At 47.3% G+C, this 25703-nt stretch overlaps 1 protein-coding gene across 7 annotated transcripts in view; it reads left to right on the forward strand.

Annotated features, from left to right (window-relative positions):
- MYO5C (myosin VC) overlaps positions 1-25703 on the forward strand; it is a 110353-nt gene that overhangs the window by 28176 nt on the left and 56474 nt on the right. For 6 of the 7 annotated variants that reach the window (XR_008657810.2, XM_055279167.2, XM_055279169.2 and 3 more), the window contains exons 9-21: positions 1840-1946; positions 5334-5599; positions 10019-10100; positions 11861-12001; positions 13771-13896; positions 16464-16547; positions 17649-17783; positions 18229-18326; positions 19188-19274; positions 19764-19875; positions 20581-20792; positions 22936-23101; positions 25287-25433. Coding sequence is in view for 6 of the 7 variants with exons in the window: in XM_055279167.2 (XP_055135142.2) it covers positions 1840-1946; positions 5334-5599; positions 10019-10100; positions 11861-12001; positions 13771-13896; positions 16464-16547; positions 17649-17783; positions 18229-18326; positions 19188-19274; positions 19764-19875; positions 20581-20792; positions 22936-23101; positions 25287-25433 (1763 nt within the window). In the remaining variant the exon portion in view is untranslated. The remainder of the gene's footprint in view (positions 1-1839; positions 1947-5333; positions 5600-10018; positions 10101-11860; positions 12002-13770; positions 13897-16463; positions 16548-17648; positions 17784-18228; positions 18327-19187; positions 19275-19763; positions 19876-20580; positions 20793-22935; positions 23102-25286; positions 25434-25703) is intronic. The other variant, XM_055279168.2, reaches the window with a different exon arrangement.

A 25703-nucleotide genomic window follows, 5' to 3' on the forward strand; every position in this document is an offset into this window, starting at 1 on the left:
TGTTTCTGGAAGGCCTGGAGTAGTTTAAGGGATTTAGTTATGGATCACAGAAAGCAGGGAGGAGTGCCAGAATGGAGTCTTCTGCACTTGGGCGTTTTTAGTTGCTGCTCATGATCGCTTACCTGTCATTACTGTGGTGGAGGCCTAGGGGTATATTTCTGTTGGACACATCTGTCCTCCAAGTGGAGGAGTTACCTCCAAATGGAAAGGCAGCAAGTGCCTGGACTCACCTGGAGCTGGAGTCTTCCCTGTGTTCTTGGATTGAAATCTTTTGAGACTGATTTTATTTAATCTTTGTAGTAGTGGAGACTGTGGGCCAGGTGCAGTGGCTCATGCCTATAATCACAGCACTTTGGGAGGCCAAGGAGGGTGGACCACTTGAGCCCAGCCATTCAAGACCAGCCTGGGCAACATGGCGAAACCCCATCTCTACAAAAAATTAGCTGGGCGTGGTGGCACGCATTTGTAGTCTCAGCTACTCAGGAGGCAGAGGTGGGAGGATTACTTGAGCCTAGGAGATCGAGGCTGCAGTGAGCCATGACCACGCCACTGCACTCCAGCCTGGACAACAGAGTGAGACCTTGTCAAAAAAAAAAAGATTGTAGGTTTTGAAATTGTTAAAGAACATGACCTACCTGCTAATGAAAACTCCAGGTATCCTCAAGTGAGGGGTCACTGGCTTCCATTCCAGTGTCCATTCCAGGGTGGACCAGGCAGCCTGCCTGGTGTGAATGAGCCTGTCTGCCAGCCCGAGCGCATCTCTCAGCTCCTTAAGTCACCACCGTGTCATTAACACACACAGGGGGGATCCCGACCTGGCAAAACCGGGCTCACAGCATGCGGGTCTACACTGTGATTTGCAGGGTTCAAACACAGTCCTTTCTAGCAGCTGGTTTTCTCTCTTTTTGGCTCCAGCAAATGTGCTAATCCCCTCATGGTGACTGAATATGGTATGTAGTCATAATTTATATTCTACTTACTGCAGTCAAAGTCCCAATGGGAAACATGGGGCAGGCTCACAATAGGATACAAGAGGGAGGGATTATTTATTATTTACAACTACAAAGGTGTGAGTGGAGTCTAGGGGAGCTATTAATACAAGGGGCAATGGGCACCTGGGGAGCAGCAGCAGAACTGTTCACTGCTCTTTCCCATGTGGGCATCCAAGTGTTTCTGGAGCCTAGAAGGAGAGTTGGGTAAAGTCAGCCCCAGAGGAGTGGCGACCTTCTGTCAGTCGAGCCATGCAGCCAGTTGGAGGCAGCTTCACAGGGAAAGGGGCTGGTGAGGACGCACTCGGTACCTTCCCCGCTCCTCTCTCTGCTCTCCTGCCGGGGCTCCCCATGAATCAAACCCAACCAAAGGCCAGAGGGAAGGAAGGGCCGTCGCCTTTGTTTATACCAAGTCCCCTGGGGCAGAGAGCAGAGAATCTGGAGAAGCAAACGGAATCCCTCCAGCAATCCCACCTAAAAAATAATTCAGGGATTCAGAGAGCTTGTGAGCAAAAAGAAAAATGAAAAACATTCAAAATCAAGCACAGAATCAAGGCAAGATGACTCTCCGAGGAACCTGATGCGAAATAGTTCCTCGGTTATTAATTTTTGTGTTGAACTTCCTAGCAGCCATGACAAAGGGGAAACCTGTGTATAGACACATATGGTATGTGTCTACAGAGGTTGACTAGAAGGAACAGTGCACCAGATGCCCCTGGGGTCCTCTTCACGTTCCTGTCCCAGAGCTTGGCACTGATGCTACCTGCATATCTTGAATGAATCCAGGTGCCCATCTTACTAGTCATAGAAGAGATGCAGTATTCTAATCTGGGAAAATGTTTGTTTTCAGGTTTCAAGGAGGATTTTCAGATGGACATTTTTAAAATCCTGGCAGCCATCCTACATCTGGGCAACGTGCAGATCACCGTGGTGGGCAACGAGAGGTCCTCAGTTAGTGTGAGATGCTCATCTGTTTTACTTTTCCTTTGTCTAAGGGTCATAGTGGAACTGGCTCGCAGCTGACCTGCCTTTGCTTTTTAGCACCAGGCATAGTCGGCCTCCTGGGTAGACTGGTTTAACGGGAAGCAGGCGGCAAGGGTTTCCAGGGCTTGCCTTCAAGGAGTAAAGCCTCCTCCCCTTGCAATAGTAGAGGAGGGGAAATGGATCTTCTGTGTGCTTTTCTTTTATTCAACAAGTATGTATGAAGAACCTACTAAGTGCCATGGACTGTCATGGCATGTGGGGAAACAGCAGTGAACAAAATAAAGCAAGAAGCCCTTCAGAGAGCTTATGATCAGGGGTAGGGAGGAGACACGACAAGCAAATATGGGCTCAGGCAGCTGGTGATGGCTGGCACAGAGGAAAGTAAAGCAGAGGGGGCATGCAGAGGGGCTGTGTCTTTCATGTGGGGTGGTCAGAGAAAGACTTTCTGAGAAGGTGGTGGGCAGCGGCCTGCAGGGGATGAAGAAGCAGGTTGTGCCTGTGGATGGGGGAAGAACAGCAAGTGCAGAAACCCGCAGGCAGGAGACGTCATTTGAGAAACAGCAAGAAGGAGCCGGGCGTGGTGGCTCACGCCTGTAATTCCAGCACTTTGGGAGGCTGAGGCGGGTGGATTACCTGAGGTCAGGAGTTCGAGACCAGCCTGACCAACATGGAGAAACCCCGTCTCTACTAAAAATAGAAAAAATTAGCTGGGCATGGTGGCACATGCCTGTAATCCCAGCTACTTGGGAGGCTGAGGTAGGAGAATTGCTTGAACCTGGGAGGCAGAGGTTGCAGTGAGCCGAGATTGCGCCATCGCACTCCAGCCTGGGCGATAAGAGCGAAACTCCATCTCAAAAAAAAAAAAAAAAAAAAAAGAGAAACAGCAAGAAGGTCCGTTTATCCAGAGGGTGAGTAACAGGGAGGGTGTGGATGAGACCAGAGGGGGAAGGGGCATTGCAGACCACGTAGGACCTTAAGGGCACTGGGTAGTTTTCAGCAGAAGGACACCCACTACTTCCTTATACCTGCTTGAATCAGACATCAGTGGTGCTGGCTTCCTGGGAATGTATTGTAGGTTTTGTGATAGATTTCTTTATTTAATGGACACAAGTTAACTTGATGTGTGTTTCTTCTATGACACATACTATGAGTAGTGATTCTTGGGGCAGGAGTATGTGTTTAATTAGTCTCATGAATGTCCATGTAAAGAAGAAAACAAACACAAGTAAAAAATGTTTCTATGAAACACAGAATCTGCACACCTTTAAAGCTTTGCATTAACAGTGACGTGTCTGTCCTAGTCAACTCAGACTGCCATATCAAAATGCCACAGGCTGAGTGGCTTAAACAATAGACATTTGTTTCATCACCGTTCTAGAGGCTGGAAGTCTGAGAGCAGAGTGTCAGCCTGGTCGGTTCTGGTGAGGACTTCCTGCCTGGCTCCTAGGCTGCCACCTTCTCGTTGTGTCCTCATGGTGGAGAGAGAGCAGATACTGTGATGCCTCTTATGAGAACACTAATCCATCATGGCAGGCCTCACCCTCTCAACTTCAGCCAACCCTGATTACCTCCCAAAGGCCCCATCTCCAAATACTGTCACATTGGGGGTTAGGACTTCAACATATGAATTTTGGAGGGACACAAATATTCAGTCCGTAACAATGTCTGTTTTCATGTCGCTCAAATAACTGGTGGGAATAATTGATCATTTTGTGTAACCGGTGAGTTCTTGGCTGTCTGCTACCAACGGTTTGGGGAGAGAGCAGAGCTGAGTGGAGCATGAGCTCCTGGGCTCAGCGTTTTAGGCCTGTCGCCATGACCAGGAAGTAATTCTCCTTCCTCTCCTCCAGCTTTCACCTCAGCGCTCCTCCCATACTGCCCGCAGTGTCCAGACCTCCCAGAGTGAGTCAGTCCCCAAGTGGGAAAGGAGGGAGAGAGGGGACGAGAGGCCTGGGGGAGAGTGTGGTGTGTCCGAAGTGGCAGATCCCCCGCTGTTTCCTTGCTCAGTTACCTCAGAGAGGCTGGGCTTCTGCCCTTTTTTATCCCAAACCCCCATAGACTAAAAATGTGATTTCTACCCAACAAATGCCATCACACTGAGCCCTCTCCTGTGAAGCTTGTTATTAAGGTAGCATTTTGGAGGAGGAATTAAAATTGATGGACTGAAAATCCTTTGGAAAGTCTTCTAAGAATATTTGTAGAAAATTCCCAGTCCTGTAATTATTGGTCCTAGATTTGGAATCCATTTCCACCCATTTGTATCAGGAACTTGAAATGTTGGACACGTTAAATTTGGACGAAGCCATCTGACTTTTTGAAAAGCTGCTGCCCCTTTGCATTTTTTTCCCATAGCAGCACCTGCAGCTGAATTGTTTTTGACTCAGAAGGTTTCATTCTTTCTTAGAAGGAAGGAAACCAAATGCTACCGCCAGTCCCTTCCCTTATGAGGTCAGGCACGTCAAAGCCAGCTCTGTGTCACTGTGATATTGGTCAGCAGGGGGTGTGGGTAGAACGCAGGGAGGGGCAGGACTGTTTCCGTGGCTTCCTCCACTGTGTCCTGAGGCTTTTTAGTGCAATCATGTGGGTTTCCTGGTGGGCTGGAATGGTGCCTGCAGGGAAGCCTGCCTTGGGAGTTCTGCCTGAGAGAGGAGCTGGGAGTCATCACATCCTTGCCTGAGGACAGGAGCCCTTTGTCCACACCGGCTGAAGGGAAATGCGAGCACCTCTTCCCTTTTTTCATCTGCTGGCCAGCGGGGCAGCTCTCATGCCCAGGCTTGGGGGAGAAGCAAGATTTCACTTTGTGTATTCAGGAGAAGTCCCACCCCAGCCCTCGTGTCAGCTGAGGCACTAGCTCAGCCATGGGACTCCCACCAGCTTCTGCCTGGCAACAACACCTGGGTACCTCCTGGACCAACCATCCAGGCAAACCGCTGGCCACACGAGGCGAGGCAGGGTGAGTGCACACTCTGACAAGTGGCCCAGGATGGTTCAAAGGGAGGAGAGAGGGCTGCATCCACACCCACAGGAACAGGGCGGGGTCTAGAGAGGGTAGCCTCTATGGCCTTAGTCACCGCTGACATTCCTTGGTTAAATTGAAAAATCAATGTGGGACGCAGCCCTGGACTCCCCGGCATTGCTGCAGGGGTGGTCTGCCAAGGGCCAGGTGCAGGACCTGTGCTGCTGCAGCCCCCTTGCTCTACTCCCAGGTATGTCTCCACCTCCTGAGGCTGGGCATCCTTGTGCCAGCTACTACTCAGCTCTTGCACAGGCCTGAGTGTGGGCACGGGGGCCTTGGCCGAGTGGGATTGTGTGTCTTTGGATGGCTGGGCCACCTGACGGGGCTTGTGCTTGTTTTTGAAGGAGGATGACAGTCACCTGAAGGTGTTCTGTGAGCTCCTGGGCCTGGAGAGTGGCAGAGTTGCTCAGTGGCTGTGCAATCGCAAAATCGTCACAAGCTCTGAGACGGTGGTAAAACCCATGACCAGGCCTCAGGCTGTCAACGCCAGGGATGCACTGGCCAAAAAGATCTATGCTCACCTGTTCGACTTCATTGTGGAGAGAATTAACCAAGCGTTGCAGTTTTCAGGCAAGCAGCACACTTTTATTGGTGTTTTGGACATTTATGGGTAAGATTCTCTTCAGTGAGCCTGTCTTTCCTCCTTTAAATGTTGAGAGCCCCATGGTTTTTAGATCATTTTGTTCTGGTTCTTTTGTATTTCACATGATTAGAAAGATAACATTTTCTGCTTTTGCCCCTATAGATGCTAAGTACACTCTCCTGGGCTACGGTGCCGTTTATTTAAAGTGCATTAAAGAGATGCTGAATTAGGAATGACCAATGTCAAGAGCTTACTGTGTGCCAGCTCTGAGGCTGCTTGGCTTCCATGGCTTTCTCACTTAATTCTTAAACAACCTTGTAACTATCCCTGTTTTAGAGCTGCAACAACCAAGGCTTAGAAAGACTCAATAACTTGGTCACAATTGCTGCACTGGTGGGAGAACCCAGCACAGTTGTGAGGCTCCTGCTTCTGCTTTTCCCACCAAAGGCCCCTGAGGTGTGGAGCCCCAAGGTCCCTTCCCATTCAAATCACAGGAGATGACAAGTCACCTAGGCTTGCATCTTGCCCAAGCCCAGTGGCCAGAGGTGGACTGAACCCAGGTCTCTGATCAACCACCCCCCCCCCCCCACCCCAATCCTTTTCCGTTCTTGGGTGAGAAGGTCTTGGATTTTCCCAGCCCTCCTCCAGGAGGTCTTACCCTTCATCCCACCCTGGAGTTGGGTTCTTTTTCATTCTCTCTGCCTGTCCTCCTTTTCTAAACCCCAGGCTCAGCTCATGCTGAAACTGCTATGGAGTAACCAGAGTGGAAACTGGCATGGAGGGCTCCGCGGAGACTGTTATCCCTCAGGCTTTTCTAGCAGCTGGCACCGGTGCCCAGCCCTTGCCCCTCTCTTGGGGCCCACCCTGGTTTCTAAGCAGGAGAAGGGTTAAGATTGACCCGTGAAAGGCATCATGGAGTGTTCCACCTGGATTGGGGGATCTTCCCCACACCATGGCAAAAAGCAGCTCAACCCCATTCCCCATGCAAAGGGGAGAGCCGAGCCCTGGCCTTCATGGCCCTGCTGCTGCCTCCTGGGGAGGAGGGGGACAGGGCCACACCACGCTGTTGGACTTGCACCCAGGTGGAGAGGCAGCTTTTCCCATAGCTGTCAAATGGGAGACAGTGCCTCAAGGGAGTTGCTTTGTTTAATTTAGATCCTAAGTTAATACATAATGGCTCCCAATTAATAGTACATGTCAACAGTTATAAAATGCTTAATGCATTACTGGGATAGTCTAGTCAATTATTTACCTTGTCTTCTTCCAAGAAAGTGTTTGAGCAGCCAGTAAAAGCTTAAGTGAACTTTTAAAAATGGATAGTCCTCATTAAAAATAGTCTTGTTTCATTGTGGTGGACATACGTAATTGTTCTGTTATTCCCTGTTCTTTTGGGTGTTTTTAAAATGTATTTTTAAATGACAGTCCTTTAACAGTATATTATTTCTTTCTTTTTTTTTTTTTTTTTTTTTGAGACGGAGTCTTGCTCTTTCGCCCAGGCTGGAGTGCAGTGGCGCGATCTCGGCTCACTGCAAGCTCCGTGTCCCGGGTTCACACCATTCTCCTGCCTCAGCCTCTCCGAGTAGCTGGGACTACAGGCGCCCGCCACCACGCCCGGCTAATTTTTTGTATGTTTTAGTAGAGACGGGGTTTCACCGTGGTCTCGATCTCCTGACCCTGTGATCCGCCCGCCTCGGCCTCCCAAAGTGCTGGGATTACAAGCGTGAGCCACCGCGCCCGGCCTCTTTTTTTTTTTTTGAGACGGAGTCTTGCTCTGTTGCCCGGGCTGGAGTGCAGTGGCACCATCTTGGCTCACTGCAACCTCTGCCTCCCAGGTTCAAGCGATTCTCCTGCCTCAGCCTCCTGGGTAGCTGGGACTGCAGGCACCTGCCACTACGCCCGGCTAATTTTTTGTATTTTTAGTAGAGACTGGGTTTCACCGTATTAGCCAGGATGGTCTCGATCTCCTGACCTTGTGATCTGTCCACCTCAGCCTCCCAAAGTGCTGGGATTACAGGCGTGAGCCACTGCACTCGGCCATTATTTCACATTTTTATCTAACAGATGTTTATGTCCCAGGCACTGTGTCGGAGGCAGTGGTGGAACAGCATAGACATACGGCTCCTGCTGCCGTGGGACTGAGACTGGTGAGGGCGGCAGGCTGGCAGTAGAGGTTGGGATGAGTCCTGGGAAGGGAGGTAGGTGTGCTGGAGGTTAGCAGGGGGCGGGGACAGAGCAAGGGCAGCCGTAGGCAAGGAGAAGTGAGCTGGATGGTGGCCCTCAGGCAGGATCCAGAACCACTGTAATAAGGAATTTGAATTTTTCAGCTATGTGGAAAAACCTGAGATAAGAGTAAATTCACAAAGACTTGTTAGAGTAAATTATTTTAAGATTCCTCTCAAAAATTCTGACAATAGCCTGTTTGCTGCCACCCTCGAGTTCATGATACGCCTCCAAAAAAATCAGCTTTCCTTTAGGCAGCAGGGCTGCAGCCTGGGGCCAATCCTTTCCGGCCCCCTCCAGCAGCCTCGCTTCTAGGCTAACCCTCACCCAGGCATACCTGCAACTTTTGAGAGAGCTCTTTTTGACTTGGAAATAAGGAAGCCTCAAAGGAAGAGTTAGCATCTTTGAAAGCAAGTAAAGCTGAAGCTGTGAGCTTCAAGGTCTAAGCTGAGAGCAAATGAAGGCTGGTGACTCCCCAGCCTGTCGTGTATTTATGTTCTTTAGACCCAGAGTTGGAAAAACCTGGGTCTGGGAGTCAGACCTCTGGGAGTGAGCTCCGTCGCATACCAGTTACGTGACCGCAAGAAAGTCACAGAACCTCTCCGGGCCTCAGTTTCTGCATCTACAAGATGGGGCCTCTCTTGCAGGGTGATTTTGAACATATGATGGAAGAAATTATGCAGGTACCTTGAAAACCATAAGCATGGTTCCAGTGTGAAGTGTTGTCATAGCCAATGTGCCTCTAGTATTTTAAGTCACAGATCTAGGTCTTTCCATGGGTCCTAAACTTCAGATCTTTGTGCCCCAAAATAATGCATTGATGTTTGACATTTTGCCAGGTTCTAGAAAGCCGTGCCCTTGGCCCCAGCTGTGAGCTGCAGAGCTCAGTGAGGCCCTTTTGAATCTCCCCCAGGCCCAGCCCTGGCCTTGCTTCCATGAGCAGACCAGCCTCCGAATCTCTGAGCCACCAAGGCTACGTGTGGAATGGGGCTGTCAGAGCTGCTATGAGTCACCCTGGAGCTATCTAGAGGACAGTCCAGGTTCTTACCCTGCCCAGAAATTCCAGATTGAGCCAAACCAGCTCAGTCAAGTGAGACTCCCAGGGGACCTGTGGTAGGAGCTGGCAGGAACCTCTCAGGATTAGAGCGATTAAGAACAAAGCTTTGGAGGAACCAAGCACTGGGGTCGAATTGCATTTCTGGCACCACTTGCTGGCTGTTGGTCCTCACCATGGTCACTCCTTCTCTGACCGTCATGTGTGACAGTGGAGTCACAGAGCCCTTCACATAGGGCTGTGTTAGGGTTATAGGAGGTGATGTGCATAAATGCTGACACCTTAAAGCGCTCAGCAAGCTGTCTTCCAGCAGGAGCTCATGTGGCCAGGTGGTAAATTTGGTGCCTCTGTTTTGTTCGGCCCACACCGTGTTTTGCAGAGTGGGATTATTCACTTAAAAGTCCCAGTTTTCTGACTTTTCTTAAGAATCAATTAATCTAACATCCTGGGCCGCATTCATCCATGGCTACAGCTGGCAGGAGCTGAGTAGCAGCTGCCTCCCCAAGGGTTCCTCTCAGGTCTTGAGCTTGCAACTCCAAGGCAACTGCAGAGGCAGCTGATGAAAGTCTGAATATGGAAGCCAGCCGTGTCTGTCTCATCCCTGGACGGGGTGTGCTGGGCTGTAGGATATGAAATGACTTTGCCCTTTTCCTCTAGGTATGATGGAAGCACCCCTTAGGGAGGCAAAATTGTGCTGCAGTTGTGCTGCTCCTCCCCTCAACAGCCAAGGAGAGAATAGGAAACCACATTGCCTTCTCATTGGAGGCACAGGCATCACAGTCAGGCAGCTTCGCAGCTAAGTTCTGACACAAGCTGTGCGACCTTTGGCAAGTTTCTTAACCTCTCGGGCTTATTTTCTGACCTATAAAGTCAGAATAATAATTGCCAGTATCACTGTTGTGGGGACTACACATATGGTGACATGCTATTTTAATGCCTGGCTTGAGGTAGGTGTTTTATACCTACCAGATTTCTTCCAGGGGACAACCAGGAAAAGGGTTATTTATAAACTGACTACTAGGATATCATTAAAACCAGAAGCTTTGAGGGTTATTTAAAACTTGTAGAAGGCATAGCAAACATTTAAGCTTTTAAGTGTCAAAAAATATCTATAAACAAATGCATATGTCTTGCTTCAGGTTATATTTTAACTTGTTTAAATTGTATTTCAGTTTTGAAACCTTTGATGTGAACAGCTTTGAACAATTTTGCATCAATTACGCTAATGAAAAATTGCAACAACAGTTTAACATGGTAGGTGACCTTTCTGCCTTCTTGACTAGTTCTCAGCCGTGTGTGTGTGTGTGTGTGTGTGTGTGTGTGATCATGGAAAGAGGCGTTCTTCCTTCTTCAGGTTTCAAATTTTTGTGCGAGGAGCCTCACGCTGGGTCACTGCACCACCTTGTGGCCAAATCTTGCAATCACACCCTCTCATCTATTTCATCTTTTTTGAATCACCTGCCAATCAATGTGTGAGCCTCACTGCCCTTCTTGGATACAGACACTCTGTGCAGCCAGGCAAAACTATTTAGTTGGTTGCTTGAGGCCTCCACTTTCTTTCGAGCCTCTCTATCTTTGCATTTGCTGCTTTCTCTGCCTTAACCCACGTGCTCCTGTTTTTTCCCCATTGCTTTATCTTCACCTGGCCAACTCCAGCTTGTGTTTTGAGATCCAGCTTCCCTGAGAGCCTCCCGCGATACCTCCTGGCCTCTTCCTATGTGCTTCCTTATCACAGGCCTGTCACATGGAATTATCATCATTTGCATGCAAGTCTCCAAATAGACTTGGTCACCTGGAGAGGCCAGGACTGGCATTCTTTGTCTCTCTCAGCCCAGTGCTTATCTCGGCGCATGCAGCACTAAACAGCAGATGGCCAATGGATTATGGGAATGAGTTTCTCCAACCTTAATTTAGAACAAGACATATATGGTGCCTTCCTAACTAACGATAAGATCAAATGTATCCTCCCATGGAAACAGACAGGAGATGGATTCCAATTTTTTTTTTCCACTGGGAAGACTTGTTTATTCAAAAGACATTTTTGAGTACATACTGTGTATACCAGGTACCAAGTTAAGTGCTGAGATAGAAAGATGAATAAGACAATTTTAAAAATGTTGACTAAATGCTACTTGTGGCTGTTTGGGCATTTATTATTGCTATGTGTATTGAATACAATTTCAACCTCTTAAATCAGTTCCCTAGATGCAAGAACTTTATTTAATTCACTTTTGAATTCCCAACAGTACTGATGCCTTTCTGCTCCTAACAGAAATCGATGAAATTAAAAGTTGATTGGACATCTTTCTATATTGGCTCTACCATGAAACTACTCTCACATGTTTTTTTATAATTGCCTCCTTAACATTTATATTTGGCTCTGTTTCTGAAAAGCCATGAAAGCTAAAATACTTTACTAACTCACATTTTCCTTTTAGCTTATATCCTAAACTTTGGCTACGTGTTCAAGGGAAGAATGTTGATTCCAGTTCATAATAGAAATCACACTTTAATATCCTAACAGTTACTCCAAGGAAAGGTTATACCTTTGTTAGTGTTCAGTCTTATGCTCCCTCAGAACCCCTGAGGAAAACATAGCATGATGTCTTAGAAAGTGTGGGCTCTCCAACTGGAATCAACATATATAACTGAATACCCAGCCAGGCTGCATTAGGCCAAAGAGGCTGGGTCTGTCCTTGGATAGCTGCTGGCAGGAAGGGGCTGTAGGACCACACTGAGTACCATGTGGTGCTGGTGGTGACACAGGCTGGCCCAAGCCACGTCCTAGGAGGTAGAGACCCACTCAGACTAGGTGGGAGGACGACAGTTAGACTCGCTTTAGGAACTCAGCGGTATTGATCATGGTATGGGCCTTGTCTATACTTCAGTGTCCTTCTTTTTAAACATAAATATTACAGATCAACCATTTACGTTTTCCAAATGCTTACGTCCTGCTCTTTGGAAACATATTTTAATATTCTGTTTTATTTTCTGTATTAACTTTGGATTCCCAGCATGTCTTCAAACTGGAACAAGAAGAATACATGAAGGAAGATATACCTTGGATGCTGATAGATTTTTATGACAACCAACCAGTTATTGACCTGATTGAAGCAAAAATGGGAATTCTGGAATTACTGGATGAAGAATGTTTGGTAACTTTTAAGAATAATTTTTTTTTTCAGCTTTTAAGTAGTAACAGATGAGCATTTTGCAAAGCCGTTTTTTTGAAGTGCGCTTGTAAAGTCCTGATGTTTACCCAATTGGTTGGATGGATGTTAATGCTGGGACAGCATCCACAGCAGGGACCCCAGAGGGCCCGCTGGGCCTTTTGCCCTCAGCCTGTGTAGACCACCCTTGGGGAGCTGCACCACCTCTTAGGTGACGTCCAGCATGGAGGCTGTCCCAAGGTGTATGCAGAAACGTGCATGGAAGCAGCAGGTGACTCCACTCAAGTTGTCAGTGACTAATAAGAATTGAGTTTTCTTTTACATCCTGATTCTTGTGAGTCATCAAGAAAAATCATCATCGTATGATTCACCAGAAGAGCTCTCTAGAGTTTTCTTCTTACCGTTTCCCTCTGGGAAACTCTGAAGGGGGCTAGCCTGGCAGTGTCTCTCATGGGGCACAAGAACAAGTAATCCCCAAGAGAGGATTAATAAGGTTTCGGGGTTAAAGGATTTTTTTTTTTTTTTTGAGACGGAGTCTTGCTCTGTCACCCAGGCTGGAGTGCAGTGGTGCCATCTCGGCTCACTGCAAGCTCCGCTTCCTGAGTTCAAGCGATTCTCCTGTTTCAGCCTCTGGAGTAGCTGGAATTATAGGCGCACACCACCACGCCCAGCTAATTTTTTGTATTTTTAGTAGAGACGGGGTTTCACCATGGTAGCCAGGATGGTCTCGATCTCCTGACCTCGTGATCCGCTCGCCTCAGCCTCCCAAAGTGCTGGGATTACAGGCATGAGCCACAACGCCTGGCCAATTTTTGTATTTTTAGTAGAGACGGGGTTTCCATCTCAAAAAAAAAAAATCACATGTATCAAGAACAAATTTTGCAACTAGGTTAATACAAGGAGGTATGTCCTTATTTCGAGGAGTGAGTTAGTTAGGAAGTAAAATAAGAAAAACTTTTCCTGAGGCAGGGGAAGGGGAGGACTCTCTATTCAGGTGCCAGTCTTTTCCCATTCACCCGTGAATAAAGGTCATGTTCATGTAATGGAACCCACACTATTTTTTCCTGAACATTTAGACTTCTTTGGGAAGAAATAAAATACTGCCTATTTTATAGAAATAAAATTCTTCATTCTAAAGTCATTGTGTGACCCTTTCTTTTTAAAGTTTTGTTCTTCTAAGGGGACATTGATGTATCCATTAAAATATCACCTCAAATACCCTACAAATATATATAATTGCTATTTGTCAATTAATAATAATTTTTAAAGTGCCCTAAAGATTAAGATCAAGGACAAATTAATGCCTAAAGTTGCTTTTTTAAAAGCTTCTAAGGCCAGGCGCAGTGGCTCTTGCCTGTAACCCCAGCACTTTGGGGAGGCCAAGGTGGGTGGATCACCTGAGGTTAAGAGTTGGAGGCCAGCCTGGCCAACATGGGGAAACCCCATCTCTACTAAAAATACAAAAATTAGCCAGGTGTGGTAGCAGGCACTTGTAATCCTAGCTACTTGGGAGACTGAGGCAGGAGAATCGCCTGAACCCAGGAGGCAGAGGTTGCAGTGAGCCAAGATCGCGCCATCGCTCTCCAGCCTAGGTGGAAGAGCCAGACTCCATCTCAAAAATAAATAAATAGCCTCTAATTGAGAGCAGTTCACTAAGTGCCAAATCACCTTGGTTTCTTAGAATTAGTGCTTTTCCTCACCTGTATGAATCTCTAGTTTTCTTACTTGCTATTTGGTTTATTTTTCTTTTCCAGTTACCACATGGAACTGATGAAAACTGGCTTCAAAAGCTGTATAATAATTTTGTCAACAGGAACCCGTTGTTTGAAAAGCCTAGAATGTCAAACACATCCTTTGTCATCCAGCACTTTGCTGATAAGGTACTGCGAAGGTCTCCATCAATGCTGTCAACCCCAGAACCTGCACAGCCTCCAGAAGGAGTAGGCAGGCCAGGAATGTTTCTGGTCAGATTCAAGTCATACTTAACATGTAGCTTTGATGAGTGTGTGTTTAACAGTTCCTGATTTGTTTTTATGGCGAAATACATGAGTTTCAACTGTACTACTTTAAAGACGAATGTGTTGTTAGAAGACCTCACTTCTGATTTTGAATTTACTGAAGTTACTGAATTTCATTAACCTCTTATCAGTTTATTTTCTGTATGAAATTGTGATAATCAAGACAGCATGATTCCTATGATGAAAGCTATATCTTTTTCTGAAGTTCTATTTCATTAAACTGGACTATATTACAATGGCAACATAGGTTAACTCAAGATGATGATGGGTTATCTTCGTGCTTTTTTTCATCTTTTGTGTCTTTTTTCTTCTTTATATGTCTCCTTTTTCTTTTTACCAAACAAGTGTTGTCTAAAATGAAACATTTTTGTTAAAATCGCATTGTAGAAAGCTTAGAAAACAGAAGGAAAAAATTGCCATAACCACCTGCCCTAAATGTACATTCTTATTTGTTTTCCTTCCTTAAGGGAGCTCCTACCTCCTCCCATGTCCTGGTTGGGTGTTGCCTTGGTGGCCTAGCCCAGTGCCAGGGCTCACAGGAGTGGCTTATGCTTGTCTGTGTTTATCGCAGAGGCTGCTGCTGTGAGTCAGAGCTGGTCACTCCCGAGTGACTTATGGTGGAGGAAGGGGACAGCAACCTGGAAGGCTGTGATCACCTTTGTGTGCTAGCAGAGTAGTGTAAAATATTAAAATATAGGATTGGCTGGGCGCAGTGGCTCACACCTGTAATCGCAGCACTTTGGGAGGCTGAGGGGTGGATCGCCTGAGGCCAGGAGTTTGAGACCAGCCTGGCCAACATGGTAAAACCCCGTCTCTACTAAAAAATACAAAAATCAGCCAGGCGTGGTGGCACGCACCTGTAATCCGAGCTCCTCAGGTGGCTGACGCAGGAAAATTGCTGGAACCTGGGAGGCAGAGGTTTCATGGAGCCGAGATCATGCCACTGCACTCCACCCTGGCCGACAGAGTGAGAGCCTGTCTCAAAAAAAAAAAAGATAAGTTTTAGTGCTTAGACTTTTTCAGATGGGCTCCTGAAAAGATGCCTATGAAATGAATGATCATATGTCAAATTATATTTTCTAGCTATTGTCTTACAATTTCAAGGTTCTGGTCCCATAGGAAAAGGGAGGGGGAAAGACCAGACTCCATAAAAAGCACATATGGGATTTCTTTCAAGCGTCTGTCTTTATAGGATGTAGTTTCTGTACGTGTAATTCTCTCACCTGCCACTTCCAAGAATCTCCCTTAAAAGAACTAGGCAGCGTTTGGGCTGGACTATGGATTGATTGGTGGGAAGAACCCACACACACTATGGGGTTAGATTAGGTTTTCAGTCTCATTGGCCAGGGAAATCAGGTCATATTGAATGCAAGTCAGCTGAGCTTAGATATAGCAACTCAGCACGTCTTCCCTTCGTCCCAGAGTCCCCAACAGAGGCACCAGCTGCCTGTGACACTGTCCCCACAGATGCTCGCCTGGACCGGGAAAGCTCTATATTTGCCACCTTTGCCTGTCTTTGCTAGTGGCTCACACCACCATTCTGGAAGAATTTGTACAACAGTCCAGGTACTTCATTCACAAAGAAGTGTTTACAAACAGCCAGTGTTCCTGGATCTCAACCTATCGGCAAGGATACTTCCTTACCTGGGGGACAAAGCAGAGGCCATGCCCAGGGAACCCTCTGCCTCCGGATTCCAGCACTCTCCCCTGTTTCCTCATTGTCAGTTTTTACAATTAATTTTAATATACGTTTTTAATTTATGAAAAATATATTATCACATATTAAGATATGCAATCCAGAGGCATAAACTAGGGGGGTTGAATGTTTAAGCAGCCACCCTGGATATGCCATGGTTTGAGGGATTCGAGAAGCCTTCCTCATCAGAAAGGGCAGCATGGAGGGTTTTTCTAAGCCAGATTCAAGCAGTGCAAATGTTTACCCACTCTCAACCTGACTCTGAGGGCTTGGCGGCTCTCGAAGGCTTGGTGGTCAGCTGGTCAGTTTTTCTATCCTTTCTACTACATTAATGTTGATTTAGGAAACGATGTCTGTTTGAACCCAATGAACACCACTAAGCTTTTTCCTCCTCCTGGGGGCTTCAAAGGCAAAGGGAGACCTAAGTCAGGTGTTCTTGTGTGAACTGCACATACCGCAGGGAGCAACTGGACCCCTGTGGCCAGAGGGAGCTGACAGGTGAGTGCAGAGTGATCAGCAGGCAGGTGAGAAATCCAGGTGGTAGGAGGGAAGACACATTCCCAGCTTATACATAATGGGGCTGCTGCCATGATGCACAGAAGCCAGACCTCTTTTTTTAAGATTGTCTCTATAGCCTTTTTTATTAATCTTTCTTTAAAAAGAGATGAAACTTGTGCTTAGAGTCTATATTCTTTGGCCTCTTTGGGAATAATTAATTGATTTCTCTGTATAGGTAGAGTATAAATGTGAAGGTTTCCTGGAGAAAAACAGAGACACAGTCTATGACATGCTGGTTGAAATCCTGAGAGCAAGCAAGGTCTGTAAAGTCCTAGGGGTAACTAAAGTTATTATATAATTGACATGGATCTAGATGTATATAAGGAAAGAGTAAGGAGAGAGAGAGAGAGAGAGAGAGAGAATGTGTGTGTGTGTGTGTGTGTGTGTGGGAACTCTGGACAGTGGTAAGTTGTAGCTCACAGATACGAAAAGATAACTACTGTAAATCTCTACTATATGCAAAATCAGAAATCAAACATGCAGATGACAGGAAGGACAGTTAATAGAACCATTAAAGAATCACAATTCCAGCCAGATGTGGTGGCTTACGCCTGTAATCCCAGCACTTTGGGAGGCGGAGGCGGGTGGATTGCTTGAGGCCAGAAGTTTGAGACCAGCCTGGCCAAAAAGGCGAGATGCTGTCTCTTCTAAAAATATAAAAAAGCATTAGCAGGGAGTGGTGACATGCCTGTATTCCCAGCTACTTGGGAGGCTGAGGTGGGGAAGACTGCTTGGCCCTGGGAGATAGAGGCTGCAGTGAGCCATGATTGCACCACTGCACTCTTCGTTTGGGCAGCAGAGCAAGACCCTGTCTCAAAACAAAATAAAACAAAATATGAAATTCACTCTGAGAGAAGATAAGACATTTAAAGAAATAACTGATACAAAGCAGAAGGTAGTAAGTACAAATACAAGGTGAAGACGGTTGAGAGAAGTTGGGATTAATTCATTCATTCCAAAGGGGGTGGGGCTGGAAAATATTTTAAGAGATTCCTGGGAAGGGTTTGGATCTGCAGGGATGAGAATGTGGAGTAGGAGGGAGGAGATTGCAGGTGGAGACACAGTGTGAGCCAGGCACGGAGGTGAGAATAGATGTTTCCACTTTCTGACACTTAGAGTGATACCCACATACAGATATTCACACACTTTTCTTCTCTGTTCCCATTCTTGGGAAAGAAGTCATGGGCCATCCCTAGGGAAGACGATCCTCTTGTGGAATTGAGATTTGGCTGTAGACGTTGGTGAGGTTGTTCACTGCCCACTAATTTAGCTGAGTTGTTGTCACCATTTATGTGGCTTGTATGAATGAGGACTGTGGGCAGTTGCTTTTGGACATTGAGATCTTCTCTGTTCCTTCCAGTTTCATCTCTGTGCCAACTTTTTTCAAGAAAATCCAGCTCCTCCTTCTCCTTTTGGTTCAGTGATTACAGTTAAATCTGCAAAGCAAGTCATCAAGCCAAACAGCAAGCATTTCCGGACCACAGTTGGGAACAAGGTACTGAGAAGGTGTTTGAGAGTGAGGGGTCTAAAGGCAGGGCCAGGCCCTGGGGAGCCAGGGCACTCAGAGGACCCACATTCCAGGCCTGGACATGGACGGACGCTGGGGCTCTTCCAATCTAATGTGCACTCCACTGCAAAAAGTTCATCATCGTCATGCTTGCAGGACTCCAAGGCAGCATGCACTGGAGCAAACCACGCTTTTGCACAATAACATGGTTTATTCAGTTCTCTGCTCTCTGGGAGTATTAGTGTTCTGTCCACAACAGTAGGACATGCTGATAAACCACAGTCATGGACTGAAACCTTTCATAATAGGTGTTTATGCGTGAGGTTAACTTTTCTTCCTATTGAGTAACTTAACAAGGTTGGGCTGCTTTTTACCGTAATGTAAGCAGTAAATTATTTCAGAGCCATGTTTGATCTCTAGCTTTGTTTCCTAGTTCCGCAGCTCTCTGTACTTGCTCATGGAGACCCTCAATGCGACGACGCCCCACTACGTTCGATGCATCAAGCCAAATGATGAGAAGTTACCCTTTGAGTAAGTGTTGTTATGCAGCACACAGTGAAGACGTGGGGAGGCAGTTTCTGCCATAAAGTTGGAGAATTTGCTTCCAATTGTCTTGAGATTTATCCTGTTTCTGGGTTTTTTTAATGATACGGAACAATGCTGCCCTTTACATAAAATGTTAGCTCAGCCCCTCTGGTTAAACCCCGTCATCTCCAGGGCTAAGCAAAAGGGCTAGATTTGAAAGAATCTTCTACAACTAAAGTGTTTGCAACTTGAACCTTTTACATGATTTAAAGAAGAATGAGTATGTGTGTTTGTAGAAGGTCAGAACATTTGTCCTCACACATGATGGCATGAGGCATTATTGTTCTCTGGGACCCCATGGAGGAGACCCAAAGCTTGTGAATATAAGGTGTAACGAGTCCCTTGTAGCTTACTAGAGCTGAAAGAGGTGCCTAAAGGGGGATGAGCTGTCTATGGAGGTGGTGAATGTGTCTGTGGGTCACCAGATGGGTGAGACGTAAGCTGCAGAGCCACCTGTTCGGTGTTTTGTAGAGGAAATTCAAGCATCAGTGGGTGCTTGGGCCAGGCGAGCTAGCACATTTCTTTCCACCTGGTTGTCATTTGAAGCTCAATTCAAAGGCGGGTTCCCCCAAGGCCTTCCCCCTGCCACCTCCGTCAGAGTCAGCTGCTCCTTTCTCTATATCCCACTGCACCTTTCTGGACTGTTTTGCAGAGGTGCTATTTTTCTTGGTCATGCAACAGAAACTTATTAAGTATCCGCTGAGTACCTGGCATAGGGTCACAGTCCAGGCAGGTCTGCTGTGCGTGTTTATGGGCATGTCGAACAATTACGATGCCTTAACATGTAATAACATTGTCTTTTTAAAGATTTGACTCCAAAAGAATTGTTCAGCAGCTGCGAGCCTGTGGCGTTTTAGAAACGATTCGCATTAGTGCACAGAGCTACCCTTCCAGGTATGTTGTCTGTCCTTGTCTTGGAGGGAAAAGTACCTGACATCAGAGCCATGCTGAGAACCAAGGACATGGCTGCCATGATTTTTGTCACATACTTTTGGCTTCTGTAAAGTGCCCCCAAGATTTTCCCACTGCCCTGTGGAAGTCCAGAAGAGGGTGAGAAATAGGCTTTATGGGGGAAGGAGGCCACCACCATCTCCTCGCCCCATCACGGCATCTCGGCTGCTGGTGGCGGCCCCACTGCCTCCCTGGTGTGCTAGGGAAGACGCTGAATGGGAGAAAGAGCACAATTGCTAGGGCAGACCGGTGTGCTCAGGGTGGTCTTGGTAGTGTCCCAGGCAGGCAGGGTATCAAAGATCAGTGCCTTTATCCTCAGGACAGATTCCACCACCCTCGCCCTATGACAACAGTGGCAGGTAAGGCAGTGGAGTTCCCAGACACAGCGTGCTTCCCTGACACTCCTGGCTTTGATCCCGTTTGATTTTCCAGGTGGACATACATCGAGTTCTACAGTCGCTACGGCATTCTCATGACCAAGCAAGAGCTTTCCTTCAGCGATAAAAAGGAGGTGTGCAAGGCGGTTTTACACAGACTCATCCAGGTCAGTTTCCCCACCTCCGGGGATCATGGTCTCCCTCCTGGAAGCACATCTCCCAAACATGCTGTTTCATCGTTGTCTCAGATGCTCCGGACTGTAATCATGAACACCTGAGAGGAAAGAAAATGTGCCCCGAGCATTTGTCTGCTGAAGAGACTGTAGCAGAGCTCTCACTGGGCCATGAGTCCCCGTTAGGGACCCACATCCGAACCCTGGCTTCCCCAGTGTCCTCATGTTCTGCTTTGCTCTCCCACGATCTAACCCAGTCCTCTGTGGACCGGGCTGATAGGATATGGTCAACTGGGGTTGTCGCCAAGCCAGTGGGCTCCAGGCATGGTGCCCAGTGTAGATTGACATCATTGCTGCAGCGATGAATTGTGATGGGAAAGAGATGGGGAGTTACAAGGTCCAGCAAAAGGGATGGTGAAGAGAACCCAAAATGGAGACAGAAAACCAAACTTCCCCAGTTTCTTCTACTCCAATGTGGAGACTGCGAGAGAGTGGCTAAGTCTCATTTCTTCCTCCAGGGTAATTTTAAACAAACAACTCAAAGTATACATTTCTAGATCATCATGTGAGTTTTTCTGCCTTAAATGTCAAAATCACAATATTTCTGGCACCTTTGAATCCCTAAAGGTCTTTTCCAAATACTGTACTATAGAAAATCTGACAGATTTTAATTCTAACTATATCATTTTTCTCTTCCAGGATTCTAACCAGTACCAGTTTGGTAAAACCAAAATTTTCTTCAGAGCAGGACAAGTGGCTTATTTAGAGAAACTTCGATTGGATAAACTGAGGCAGAGTTGTGTTATGATACAAAAGCACATTCGTGGCTGGCTCCAGAGGAAAAAATTCCTCCGAGAGAGACGAGCCGCCCTGATAATCCAGCAGTACTTCCGGGGTCAGCAAACTGTGAGGTATGTTGGAATCAAGGAACACATGTGGAAGGTGGGTCTTTCTGTGCTGATTGTCTCCAGGGGGGGAGGACCCATCAAGGACAAGGGACTTTTCTCCTGTGACCCAGGGTGCAGACGTGCATGGGTCCCCTTTGTAGTCATGAGCATTAGGGCAAGAAAGGTCCGTCTCTCAGGGGCAGGTAGTGCTGGCTCTGCCTGCCGTCTGTGTGGTGAGCCGACACCCAGGGCCCTGCAGGGAGGAAGCCCTGGTGAGAGTGTTACTAAGGAGAGTCAGGGTTCCGGAAGCTCAGGGAGAGGCCCGGGGCCCCTTTCCTGTGGGAACTGAAAATGCCTAAGACCAGCAAGGCCCGAGTGAAGATCCAAAGGACAGATGTCAAGAATAGGCAGCGACCAGCCTGCCAGCAACAGGTGGGGTGCACCATGGCAGAGGGGGTCCCTGGCAAGGCCTGGCAGCAAACCAATCGCAGAACCCCTGAGCAGGAAGACCACAGCAGCCCCAGCCAAGCCAAGGGCTGAGGGGGGGGTGGTCCACCAGCTGCGCTGATCCCACCTGCCTTGAGGAGTCCTGAGAGTCCACACGACCCTGCCAGCCCACTGAAGGACCACGGTCATTCCGGGACTTCCAGGGCTTTGGTGTACCTGCTGGAAAGCATGAGACCAGAGTGCCCCTAGATAAACTTTGTGTTTCTCTCTGCCTGCCCTGCCCCTTCCTTGGGATGCTGTGAGGATGCTTGAGAAGGCCGGCGTTTAGGGTCAGGCTGCGTCTGCAAGCCTGACTTCTTCCTGAGCTGGAGGCTGAACTGTGGCAGCATCTGGCCTTCTCTGCATGACCAGCATGGTGTGGCATGGATCACACGGCTGGGCTGGCTTGCCCTCCTGTGCTTCTGGGCCCAGTTGATAACAGCAGTCTTTGGGGAAGGAAACCACAGTTATCTTCCCCGCCAAGGCCATGCTCCCTTCCCATTTGGGGCTCACCAGGGCCTGATCATCCTGCCCTGCTGGCCTCTTGCCTATCCCATTCATTCCATCCCACTCCTGCCCCCAGTTTAGGCTCACGGCATCACCTGCCTTGTACTCTGATGGCACCGTGCTCCACCTCCCACCTCCTTCCCATCTTCCTACATCAGAGCCTGATTGAGCCACTGCCCTGCACCTGCCTTTGAGGCCTGTGTTTCCTACAGAATAGCATTCAGTCTCTGACATAATATTCAAAGCCCTCCATAAGCCTGGGTGCATTCATAAGAATGGAAGCTCCATGAGGGCAGGGGCCACACTTGTCTGGTCATTCATACCCAGACCTAGCATGGTGGCTGTCATAGAAGGTGTTCAACAAATATGTTTTTAAAATAATAAGCGGTGCACATCTATTTTTCTAACCTCATTGATGTCTAATTTTCTTCATCCATCTTATTCTAGTGATTCCAAACAAACTCCTTTTCTGAGTATTTCAGGCACTGCAGAGCCTCCATGCCTTTACTCATGCTGGTCCCTCATCCTGAAAGCCTTTTCCAGCCTTCACTGTGTACGGACATCCTACTGCATTGGGGGCTGGCTCATATATCCGCTTTCCCCAAGCAGAATAACTGTTTTTTTCCCCTCTCACTTACAGATCTAGTTAGGTGGTATTTTATTTTTCCTCTTTCTTGTCCATTTGTTAGTTTTTCTGTACATGAGGTTGTAAACTCTAAAGGTAAGGACATTATCTTCACCTCTAGTCATTTAGACAGGGGCAGCAAACTTTTTCTGTAAAGGACCAGATGATAACTGTTTAAGGCATTGGGGGCTTGCAGTCCTGCTGCTGTGTCATGAAAGCAGCCTTGGGGGATATGTAAATAGTACATGAATGAGCAAGTGCAGAGCCAGTGCACAGTCTCATCATGGTCTCTGTGGGTACCTGAGAGGAGGTGAATCGACTGGCCTGAATGAAAAGAAGGGTGAAAGTTCCCATGTGGTTCCTCAAGGACAGGGAACTGGGGACTGGCCTCAAGTAGGCATTAGAATAAACCACCCACAGAGTTTAATGTGGAGAGGTGCAAAATATTTGAACCTTCCTTATAAACACATGCTAGCCAAGCGTGCACCTCTGTTATGGAAGTTGATGCTCTATGGATAACAGACTCACTCTTCATCCTTGTTAACCAAGGAAAGCTATTACTGCAGTGGCCTTAAAAGAAGCCTGGGCAGCCATAATCATTCAGAAGCACTGCCGTGGGTATCTTGTTCGCAGCCTGTATCAGCTGATTCGCATGGCCACCATCACCATGCAGGCCTACACCCGAGGATTCCTGGCAAGGAGGAGGTATCGAAAGGTAAGGCCAACCTCTGTCTAGAGGAAGGGAGGGTGTACGGGCCTTCCTTACTGAGAACAAAACAGGGCCCAGGGAAAGACTCCACTATGGGCAACCTCACTTTGTACAAAGTCTCAGCCAAGCCAGAAAGGAGATTCTTCCAGGTGCTGTGGCTCATGCCTGTAGTCCCAACTACTCAGGCAGCTGAAATGAGAGGGTTCCTTGAGCCCAGGAGTTTGAGGCTGCAGTGAGCTATGATCATGCCAGTACACTCCAGCCTGCATGGGCGACAGAGAGAGACCCTGTCTCACACACACAGACACACACACACCAGTTGCACTGTTGGCCCTGTCACACACACACACACACACACACACCAGTTGCACTGTTGGTTTCTCTTTCTCCCAGTTGGCCCCAAAGAGACCACACCAAAGGAAAGTACATTTTAAGCCAATAATGTGCACCTAACAGACAGGATGTACACCTAACAGACCTCACCTAAAGCAGTGACTGGGTTGGGGAGAGAAACTTTAAAAGATCAGCACACTGGCTGGGCGCGGTGGCTCACACCTGTAATCCCAGCACTTTGGGAGGCTGAGGCGAGTGGATCATGAGGTCAGGAGATCGAGACCATCCTGGCTAACACAATGAAACCCCGTCTCTACTAAAAATACAAAACATTAGCCGGGTGTGGTGGCGGGCACCTGTAGTCCCAGCTACTCAGGAGGCTGAGGCAGGAGAATGGCGTGAACCTGGGAGGCGGAGCTTGCAGTGAGCCGAGATTGCGCCACTGCACTCCAGCCTGGGCGACAGAGCGAGACTCCGTCTCAAAAAAAAAAAAGAAAAAAAAAGATTAGCACACTGCCACCCCACAGACTGTACAGAGCTCTCACAGCCAGATGGGATGTCCAGGGTGTCCAACTCCAAAGAAACAAATTCAAAGTAATATAAAATTGAACAAGTTTTCTACACAAGCTATTCAAGATTTCTCCAGTACTGACTAATACAAAGCACAATGAGATGGCTCTTTTAGAGGCAGCAGCTTTAGACTCAGAAAAGGGTGATGAGATGAGTTTCATATGGCAAAAAAATAATTTTCTTTCTTTCAAGGAGGCAGGAGAGCAAGAAGTGTTCACTTCAACATAAGGGGTGCATGATCCATCCTGTGAGTGGATGGGAAAGGGGTTGAGATAGGACAAAAGTTTGGTCTCAGAGATTTCACAATCTTAATTTGGTCACTTCTGATGAAAAAATAAAGTTGTCCAAAGATACTTTAAAGCTGAAAACCTGAACAGTATATTTTGGGGGGTTTCGTTCTGGCTAACTCCTGGAATCACCTTTTTTAAAAAATTTATTTATTTATTTATTTATTTTTGAAACAAGGTCTCACTCAGCTGCCCAGGCTAGAGTGCAGTGGCACAATCATGGCTCACTGCAGCCTCAGCCTCCCAGGTTCAAGCAATCCTCCCATCTCGGCCTCCTGAGTATCTGGGACCACAGGCATGAGCCACCATGCCCAGCTAGTTTTTCTTTTTTTCTTTTTTTTTTTGTAGAGAATGAGTCTCTATGTTGCCAAGGCTGGTCTTGAGCTCCTGGGCTAAAGGGATCCTCATGCCTCAGCCTCCTGAGTAGCTAGGACTACAGGTACGTGCCACTACACCTGGCTAATTTTTAAAATTTTTTTGTAAAGATGAGGTATTGCTATGTTGCCTAGGCTGGTCTTGAACTCCTGGCCTCAAGCGATCTTCCCTCCTGGGCCTCCCAAAGCACTGGGATTACAGTGTGAGCCATAGGCACGGCCCTAGTGCAACTGTTTTGATGTGGAATATGACAGGTATCTTTTTGAAATAACTAGTCTCTCCAAAAAAAAAAAAAAAAAGAAAAAGAAAAAAAGTTATGGCAGAGACCAATTTCTTGGGACACCGGTTTATCATACCATTTTTTTACCAACAATAGTAAGACTGTTTTTCCGCATAAAGACCTTCCTGGAGACAGGGGGTTCTAGAATGAGGGTGTCTATTCATACACACTTGCTACAGGTAGGATTTGGTTATTGTTTGAAAAGTCTAGGTGTAATATGGCTCTGCCGGTTGACAAGAAGAAACTCATTTTCTACACTGTAGTAGTTGCATCTTCCAGTGTTGGAGGAGTTGGTTAGAGAAGCAGTTGGGATCCAGTTTATGTTTCACAAAATCTTGTTTTAAAGATGCTAGAGGAACACAAGGCTGTGATCCTGCAGAAATACGCACGGGCGTGGCTGGCCAGACGCAGATTCCAGAGTATCCGACGATTCGTGCTTAATATTCAGCTTACTTACAGGGTCCAGTGTTTGCAGAAAAAACTGGAAGATCAGGTAGGTGCTCATAGTGCGTCTTTTACATTTACTTTTTCTTACATGGCTGTAGTTTGTTCTGGAGCAGTTCCTTAGCTGTGTTGTTAAAATTTATGCCCATGTTAGGAGGTTCAGTTTACGTGGACCACCTGAGCTAGGAAACAGAAGTATACTGTAAAGGGTTGCTATGGTGGTGTAGGTTGTATACTGCACAAGTGTGCCTACCTCAGAGGGCAGGTGGGGCTGAGATCCAGCCTGGCTCCACTTGCCAAGGCAGGTGTCCCTGTGTGA

This window comes from Symphalangus syndactylus, chromosome 5 (genome assembly GCF_028878055.3).
Source record: "Symphalangus syndactylus isolate Jambi chromosome 5, NHGRI_mSymSyn1-v2.1_pri, whole genome shotgun sequence".
NCBI classification, from domain to species: domain Eukaryota; kingdom Metazoa; phylum Chordata; class Mammalia; order Primates; family Hylobatidae; genus Symphalangus; species Symphalangus syndactylus.